Consider the following 9,291-nt stretch of genomic DNA (forward strand, 5'->3'; position numbering starts at 1 on the left):
GTGTGTGTGTGGGGTACTACACGGGCGCAGTGTGACCGGGTCGGGACAGAGTGGGAGGGGAGGGGAGGGAGAGGGGCGGGTTTAACCATTAGCCGCCGTGATGACCCAGAACACAGCTGTGCGGAGCCGGTTCCGTTCATAAGACGTGAGCGCGTCACCACGAGCCGAGCAGCTTTCAGCACACACACTGTGCGCGCTCCTCAGCTCAGCGCCTCTCCTTGCTCCTCGTGCGCAGATCAACACCAGCAGGTAAGACCGCTTCGGTCCTACTCTCCTCAGGTTCACCTGAAAGTCCGCTTCCAGCTGCCAGAACAACACACCTGTCCTCTTCAGGGTCCTCACAAAGACAGCTCAGTTTCTGGTGTGCGTCTTCTTGAACACGCGAGAAGAGCTCGTGGCAGTGACCCTTCAGAAGCCCTCCCTGCCCCGGCCCGGCCGGGATAAATGAGCAGCTAGAAAAGAGCAGAGGACGGCTCTATTCAGCCTTTACCAGGGAGCACTAATTTACGCCTGTGCCATGTTGGGTTCGGGTGCTGTTGGTCCGGACTACTAAGCAGAGACTTGTTTCAGCGCGCAGGACAGGAGGAGCGTGTGAAGTCCAGAGAGGAGCCCTGCTCTGCTCGGCCTTCACAATAAAAGCCCACATGTTTGAGGGACTTCCTGTCTTCAACTTGTTCAGTTCTCTGCGCTCACCATCCTGTATATTTGTGTTTGTACATGTTTGTTTCCTGGTRGGGACGATTTTTCACCATTTTCCTGGTACACACAGCCTGATGAGGACACACTGTTCCTTATGGGGACAAAAGCCCGGTCCCTGTAAGGGGGAAATATTGTTGATGGGTCAGGGCCAGGGGTCAGATTTAGGCTATAAAAATTACCAGTAAATAAATGGAAGTTAATACAAAGTCCCCTTGGGAATAGAAGTACATGTGTGTGTGCTCTGTTTTATACAAATATTGAAGAGTTTTCTGAAATAAGATAGGAGAAGGTTTGTTGTCAGAGGTGAGGATGTACTGTATATTTTGAAAGTTAAACAGGATGTATGACTGTCTCAGTCCGGTTGGATCCAGGTTTACCTGYTGTTGGTCCTTAGCTCCACTGTCAGAACAAAAGTTTTAAAAACTTTTATATTGATCACAGAAGTGTCACTTTTTGAATGTTTTATTATGGTGTCTTCTAAGTGGGAGTGTGTTTATCATTACAGGGGTCAAATAATAGTTTTTCACAATATAAATTGTTTTATTTTTCTAAATAAGCAAGCTCAAAACAAGAATTAATCCAATAAGTTTATTTTAGGGCCAAGTAGACGTCTCTGGCTCCATCAACAGGTGAAGGTTCAGAGGTTTGGGGGTGAGAAATACTGGAGCCGGCGGGCTCACTGCTGTATGGAGTGTTAAAGTTACAGCAGAAGCAAAAAAAAAAAAAAAATGAATGAGCATAATGTAAAGTTTTTTTAAAACATTTTTGGACTAGTCCCATGTGTATTAGTTATAGTCACTGATACAAAGAAATGAAAGTTTACCAAAAATCAAAACTTACATAATAAAAATACAGTCCTCAAGACAGGCTGACTTTAACGTCAATTTTTATTCTTATTTTTTATTTGTAGAGTTCCTGTATTATTGTAAAGGAATCTGTTAACAGGTGCATTCTTTAAAACTGAGCCTGAAATGTGACTGAACAGGACTGACTAATTATTGGAAATGTTCCTTTTACAGGTGCCCACTCTGGTCAGAGAAAACTTTTTCACTGCAGGTAATTCAATCCTCATCCAGAAGATCTTTAAATATCTCCTTTGAGAACCTCCCAGCKGCCACGTGCTGTAAGGTGAGACCTCTGCAGCCTGAGCACCGAGCAGCACCACACTCAGGACGGAGTCCATCGAACTGCACCACACTCACAAGATTGAGTTTGTCGAACGGCACCACACTCAGAGGACTAAGTCCATCAAGCGGCACCACTTAGAGGACTGAGTCCAACAAAAGAAACCACACTCGGAAGACTGACCAGTCCTTCAAAAGGAACCATTCAGAGGACTGAGTCCTTGAACGGCACCACTCAGAGGACTGACCAGTCCTTCAAAAGGAACCACTCAGAGGACTAAGTCCAACGAAAGGAATTACACTCAGAGGACTGACCAGTCCATCAAAAGGCACCACTAATCAGCCTGAGCTTCAGTCTGGATTCTTCAGAGTGTCTACAGTCTTCTCAGCTTTGAAAGGCTGTTAACCGTTGACTGGAGGGGGTTCTGCTGGTGCTCCTCAAGCCTGCTGTTTTCCTTTCTTCTCAGTTTTGGACCAGTATGCCTTTTCTCCTCCCTGCCTACCATTAGGACCTTTCAGTGAATGGAGAACATACTGATTCTGCTCCCGAAGCACCGACAGGAACACGGGCTTTGCAGAAGCACAGCTGCATGTGCCTTGTTAGGCGTGTCCCCCAAGTGTTTTTCTTTCTGTCTTTGGTATCGACCCACACTCCCTGTTGACCTCTTTCATGGGATAAACTGATTTGGCTGATCAGGTCCAAAACCAGTTCAGGTGGTCAGTTCTTTTCTGACTCCCTGAAAACCATCAGGCCAAGGTCCGAAGACTTTTTTTCTAGTGCACTGTCTCTCAAAGGCCTCCGCATGGTACTTTGGTCGAAAGAACAAGACAAACTCCCCGACATCGACATGTCCTCAGGGGACATTGAGATGCTGAAGAAAGATGGGGGGCCACTGACCCCAGCATTCCTCAATTCCAACTGCTCTGTCCATCCAGTGATTCTCACCAGAGGTCCTGAAGAAGTGAACCCAGAGACCGGAGGGGAGTTCGAGCTCACTGAGGTCACATCTTTCACAGAGAGGGCCACTGAGACTGGGGATGATGAGGAGAGGTCAGAGATTGTGGTTGTGATGGACTGTCTGGCCAATGCCAAAGGTCAGCGTGAGGAGGACGCTCTGTTGGAGAATGCAAGTCAGAGCAACGAGAGTGACGAAAACAGCATCAACCAGAGCCCAGAACCACCAGTGCCCCTCAAGGAGACCGCCTTTTCCATTGGTCTGCAGGTGGTTTTCCCCTTCCTGCTGGCTGGGTTTGGGACAGTAGCAGCTGGAATGGTGCTGGACATTGTCCAGGTGAGCAACATGCTTCACACATTCTGAAAAAACACAGCACACATTTACAAGCAAGACCTGTAGAATTACAAAATTAAAAGAGAATCAGTATTAATAAAGAATGAAATTAAAATGAAACGGTATTTTGCACCTAAAGATTCATATTCAAGTCTAATTAATCAATCAGTCGAAGTTAACCTGACTACAATCCAATCCCTCATTGAACATTTTGTGTTCTTTATGTAAAAAGGTTGTCTGATATCTCCCTACATGTACAGAATTTTAAATTATTCTACCGAATCTATTATACACCTGTTCGCCTTCAGAAGATGTTCCCTGATGCTTCTGATCTCTGTCATAAATGCAAAATACATAGGGGGACATTTATTCATTTATTTTGGTCTTGCAGTCATATTCAAACTTTCTGGAAAGCAGTACATCTGAAAATACAAGAAATTATTGGCAAAAGGTTTTTGTTGACCCCTTCTTTCTGTTTTTTAACCATGCTCCAGACACTCTATTTAATGCAGATACTAAATCCTTGCTTATAATTCTCTTATTTCTGGCACAAAAAAGTATAATATTGAGATGGTCAGCACCCCAGGCTCCCATTATTATTCCAGTTGAAAAACTGACTCACGACCATCAACAGCCAGACAAATTTTGGAAGATCTGGAAACCATTGCAATCCTTTTTAGATGGAACATAATTTCATCTAGAGATGGGGACTAGCTACACTACTTTCTTGCTTTTAATGTTACTTATATTGTTGTCTTTCAACAGTTTTGGTGACACTTTAATTTAAATCATATCTGGGATTGTCTGTATTTTGTGTATGTAGACTATAATTTCATGTAGACATTTCAATGCTCCTTGTTGATTTGGGGTGGATTTTTGTTTGTTTGTTTCTTTTGTTTGTTTGCTTGTTTCTTTAGCTGTTCTTGTTGTTGTTGCTTTTGTGTTATTGTTTATATAAAGTTTTGAAAATCAGTAAAATAAAATGGGAAAAAAAGTTGTCTGATGAGCCCAGCAGATTGTGTCAAATCTTCTTTGGCACAATCTGATCAGCACGGGGTATAAAGAAATCAGAACCAGGCCCAGTATGGGCCGAGCTGCAGGGCAGAGCCACGATGACAAAGAACTGGACCAGGTGTACTTTTTATGGAAAGATGAGTCATGAACACAAACTTAGTAACACAAATTCTTACTTGTATAAACAAAAACAACAGAGTAAGGGAAATGTGGTCATTTTGTCCTCAGCAGTCTAAGCCAATAGCAGCAGAGCTAAGGAATAATTCAGGAAACCTAAGTCTAACTATATCCTCCTGAGATCCAGAAGAAAAAAAGTTTTGGTATTTAGATTTTTTTCATGGTTTAAGTATTGAGGTTGAAAGAAACATATTGCAACATTTTTTTTCCACAAATGTTATTTATTTAAATTTTACCAAATGTCTCTTACAAAGGACATCGGGTCTTGCTTGATATAAAAATTTTCTTTACCTAATGATTATTTAAAGTTGATAAATTACATTTATTTTTATTTTATAAATACTTTTAACAGATTTATACTTTTTGAAATTCATAAACAGACAAAACAGTTGAAGAAATGGCTTTAAGAAGTGCTTACATAAATAATTACATGTCTGAAATGCATCTAAACATTTAAGTACTCTCGCTGGTTTATGTACAGTATTCTGACATTTTTTTCAAAAATGCTATTATCTATGTACTGTTTACAGTAATCAGTTGGCCTCCAGTCTTGGAGATTGTGCCCATTGCTTTCCTGCAAGGGATTCTCCTCCACAACAGTGTTGAAACTATGTTAATTGAAAAAAAGAGAATTATGCTTTAAGGTAATGCAAAATGTGTAATTATATATTTAATTGTCATTACAAAAAATTACATTATTGTGTCTATGTGTTATAACTTTTAAAAAGTTCAATATTTTCCTTTGCACTCACTATTACCAATAAATTCCATGAACTTAACTTACATATTACTTTTCATCAATATTGGCTGGCAAGTATCTTCATGTTGTTCCTCTTCAGGCTCCTCAAAAATTGTTATGTCTTGCTCTGAACTTTCACACACCTGCTCTACTATCTGGCCTTCCTCCTCATCATCTCCTGACAGCTCTATGTCTGATTTTCTTTCCAAAACACTCATTAAATCATTTCTGCCTCATTCAGTCATATATACATTTGAAAGCATGACAACTGGTTAAGATCGTCTTTAGCAAGTCCCACCGTCCCCTATGAAAGACACTGGACAAAACTTGTATTTTTACAGGGTTAACAATACTGTACATTTCTGAAATTTTACAAATATATATATAGTGCAGACTTTCATACTAATGAAGAAATGCCATTTTTTGCAATATAAATAATTTTTGGTAGTAAATTTATCACTTACAGTACCTACCCTGTTGCCGTAAAACGTTGACATGGGGATTTCTGCCATTTTAAAAAGGTAAGTACATGTGCTCTGATAGCCACATGACCACAAATTTGACATCAGCAGAAAGCCCAGGATGTCCTCTTTACAGCACAGTGGGACTAACATAGATTGCAAGTGTAATGTTTACAATATAAGGCTGAATAGCATGTCCCCCACAGAGGACAAAAATGAATTGATGGGTCTCAGGAGGATATGATTTATCAAAGAGGAAAGTTTTCAGTCTAATCTTAAAAGTAGACAGAGTGTCAGCCTCACGGACAGAAACTTGAAGTTGGTTCCACAAGAGAGGAGCTTGATAACTGAAAGCTCTGCCTCCCATTCTACTTTTAGAAACTCGAGGAACCACAAGTTAACCTGCAGTCTGAGAGTGAAGTGCTCTGTTAGGAAAGTATGGAACAATAAGATGTTTAATATATGATGGAGCTTGTTGTTAAGAGCTTTGTATGTTAGGAGTAATATTTTAAATTCTATTCTGAATTTGGCAGGGAGTCAGTGGAGAGAGGCTAAAACTGGAGATTATGATCTCTCCTCCTTTTGGGAACTTTGAAATAGATTTAAATTCAAAACTCTGCCAAAAAGCTAGTTGCRATCCTCCTAGTCCTATAGCAGCCCTGTACCTGAAGCAGTGTGTGAAAAACCAAAACAGAACTTATAAAGATGTAAGACAGGATGATGTTTGTGAAAAGAGAGTTTAACCAGTGACATCATCCTCCTCTAAACTTAACATATAATTGTGTAAAAAACCCCTTCAGTCATGTGACGTCCAACTTTCTGTGACTCGTTATAACTTTGAACAATGTTCCTACTTTAAACTATGTCCTTACTAGTTTTACCAACACCCTCTTGTTGTCTCTGTAGACATAGTTTATATTTGTTTTTTTATAAATATTTTATCTGTTTTGTACAATGTTGGGCTACCAACCCAAAAACCACAAAACCCAAGGTCACAGTCAAACTTTAAGTATATTCTGGAGTTTTCTAAAGCTTTGGGAGAAGAAACACGTTGAAATTCTTGATAAAAACAAAAGAATTACGGTGATATATTATCATAACTTTTCATTTATAAAAACTCTTCAGTCAGACTGAAGAAGTCTCAGTTACAGAAGAAATATTTCAACAAAAAGTACCCGTCCAGAGAACCTGACTCAACGATTTTTAGATTTTTCTGTACTGATATGCATCAGGCCAAAAAGTTAAACACATTCTAAAATTAGCTAAACTGGTATTAAAACTAGCAAAGTAGAAGCTAAAAGTATAGCAAAGAGATTAAATTAGCAAAACTGAAAGGCTGGAATAAGCAAAACTGTGGCTAAACACTAAAACCAGCAGAATGGTATGCTAAGAGACATATGCTGAAGCAGATTTCAAAGAGGACGATATTTTAAAGATGTTTTAGAAGGAATTTCATTTAAACACAGTAAATTTATTTTTAACATATATAAAAAACAAAAGTCCTGCCACACCAGGCCCACATGAGCTGAATGTTTGTTAAAAGTGTGTGGAAGTAGTTTGGTTATAAAACCGTACAAAGAAATGATCAAAAAGAAAACAGTGGTGTTAATTCTGACTCAGCACTTATATCCGAAGGAAACCAAATAATTTAAAGACTTGATTCAAAGCTTGCTTCCTTAATATTCTGTATTTATGGGATGGAATGTTTGCTCACGAGGCTGGACTGTAACTGTACCATCCATGCTGTGGGACCAGGATCAGGAACCAGACTCTGTAGTTTTTGTAACGCGTCACACTGCACACCAACAGGTTGGACTTTCCACTCCCACGAGTCCCGTGAGGAGGTTGGCTTGTATGAATGAAGTAACTTTAGAGAGACTACCTCACCTTGGCACGTGTCACTCATAGTGCTGCTGGTTAATCTGAGGGCCGGCTTTAGGAGACTGGGATATTTACAAAACCCTTTTCTCCTTTACGGCATGCCTTTCTCTCCTCTGGGACCGGCTCATACTGGTACTCACTCTGCTATTTGCAGTCTGACGCRTTTGAAGGCTGTTTTATTGTGCTACACAACCAACTGTACCTGGATCCACTTGGCTTCACATAATGTTTCTGAGTAGATAACTCAGACAAATACTACTCTTTTGAGGATTTCCTGGTTTCTTGTTTCTTTGACACGTTTGCTGTTTTACTCTGCAGGCTGAGGCTGTTGTGAGAGGTCACATTTCTTTAAAGTGGGTCTGGATTGCAGATAAAGCTGGAGGTACCAGCCTGCCAGGAGACGAGGACATTGTGTACATGCATACTGATGCCAACATGTTGGACCCTCACAGACTCAGCACAAGAAGGAGGGGGGCAGGGGAATAAACTTTGCTCTTTTTGAGCACCTGAAATGGCAGCACACTGCAGCTGTGTTGGTGTCTGAGTGAAATCCAATCCAGTGTAACTGTGTGCTTACTCACTCAAACAGGGACCTGGAGCTTCCAGCTTCACATGGTTTTGTGCTGCTGCAGTTTGGGACTTGAAAAGCCTTTGAATTGGACCAGTCTGCCATATGAGGCTTGTCTGTGACTCTTTCATTGAGTTCAGATGAGTATTTAACAGATAGCTTTACTACCTAATGCCCACTCCACCACACTGTGGAACGCTAACTCAGCTAATCCTCCCTGTCCTTGCAGGAGGATAACTATCCTAAGCCTGAATCTTACTGGTTCCACAGGTGAATCATCAGATGCGTCCTACTGTAGTCTGGTTCTGTGAACAGCTCATAAAACTTTGTACTAGACCATACCTGGAATAAAACCTTCTACATCTATTGCCCACTTTGGCTCCACCTTGGCAGCTGTCTGAATGATTAGAACGGAAGGTTTGGAGCAGTTTTTACCTGAAGCTTCATTACGATCCTGTTCAAAATGTTTGAGTTGGATTTTATCATACAGCTTTTAAATAAGACTATCTGGAATAGTTTAATAGGACTTTCGGTAAAGGTGTGTTGCAAAACGTAAACAAAACTAAAAAACAAAACTTACTAGTCAATTCTAAACTAACCTTTGAATTGGCTGATTTTTATTTCTAACAAACTTGTCTTTCTCCCACACTTCTGTTAGTCATAGATATATACGTATATTTAATTGGAGACATGTTTCTACATGTGTGTCCCATCAGTGTATGAATGTGATGAAGAGCACTCACTAGTTTTTACAGAATGGTTTATCTAGATTAGCTTTGTAGAAAGATGTCTAAATTCATGGGCTGCTTCCTTCGAAGGCCAAATTTGTCGTCCGTTTACATCACTACATCGTGCCAAACGCTGTCCAAATTCAAAGGCTCCTCCAATTGTGGCCGATAAACGTGTCCTCCTTTTCCCCCATTTGAAGGATGGGTCCTTCTCGGCCCAGCCTATCTCAATGTTGCATTGTGGATCGACCGGTGATCTTTTTTTGCCGTAATGGTGAACAAAGTGAGAAAAAGAATGGTAAATCAAATAATGGTGGTGTAAAAATGAACAGTTTAAAGCAGTTGTGTTGTTTGGTCTTTTTCATTTGCATAATCATGTTTTTCGTATTATTCTTGTCAGATATCATTGTAAACAAACTTGTAACAGTGGGTCTCTTAGTTCTTTATGTGTTGCCTCTCAGCTAATGCTGTTAATTTATAACATCAATATATTAAAACACTAGACATGGGTTTTTACGATGTAAAAACAAGTGTGCATTGCCATGTAGCATGTCATTGCAGCATGGCTTTGCCTGCAGCATTGGACTTGCAGAATGAACTTTGACCAAGTT

At 40.3% G+C, this 9,291-nt stretch overlaps 1 protein-coding gene across 2 annotated transcripts in view; it reads left to right on the plus strand.

Moving 5' to 3' along the window:
* Positions 1-89: 89 nt before the first annotated feature.
* Positions 90-9,291, plus strand: part of slc41a1 (solute carrier family 41 member 1) — a 57,963-nt gene continuing 48,761 nt past the window's right edge. The window contains exons 1-2 of one of the 2 annotated variants that reach the window (XM_014030148.1): positions 90-249; positions 1,719-3,115. In XM_014030148.1, coding sequence (XP_013885602.1) covers positions 2,627-3,115 — 489 coding nt within the window. In that variant the 5' untranslated portion in view covers positions 90-249; positions 1,719-2,626. The remainder of the gene's footprint in view (positions 250-1,718; positions 3,116-9,291) is intronic. The other variant, XM_014030147.1, reaches the window with a different exon arrangement.

Source organism: Austrofundulus limnaeus, unplaced genomic scaffold (genome assembly GCF_001266775.1).
Source record: "Austrofundulus limnaeus strain Quisiro unplaced genomic scaffold, Austrofundulus_limnaeus-1.0 Scaffold1005, whole genome shotgun sequence".
Classification (NCBI taxonomy): Eukaryota; Metazoa; Chordata; class Actinopteri; order Cyprinodontiformes; family Rivulidae; genus Austrofundulus; species Austrofundulus limnaeus.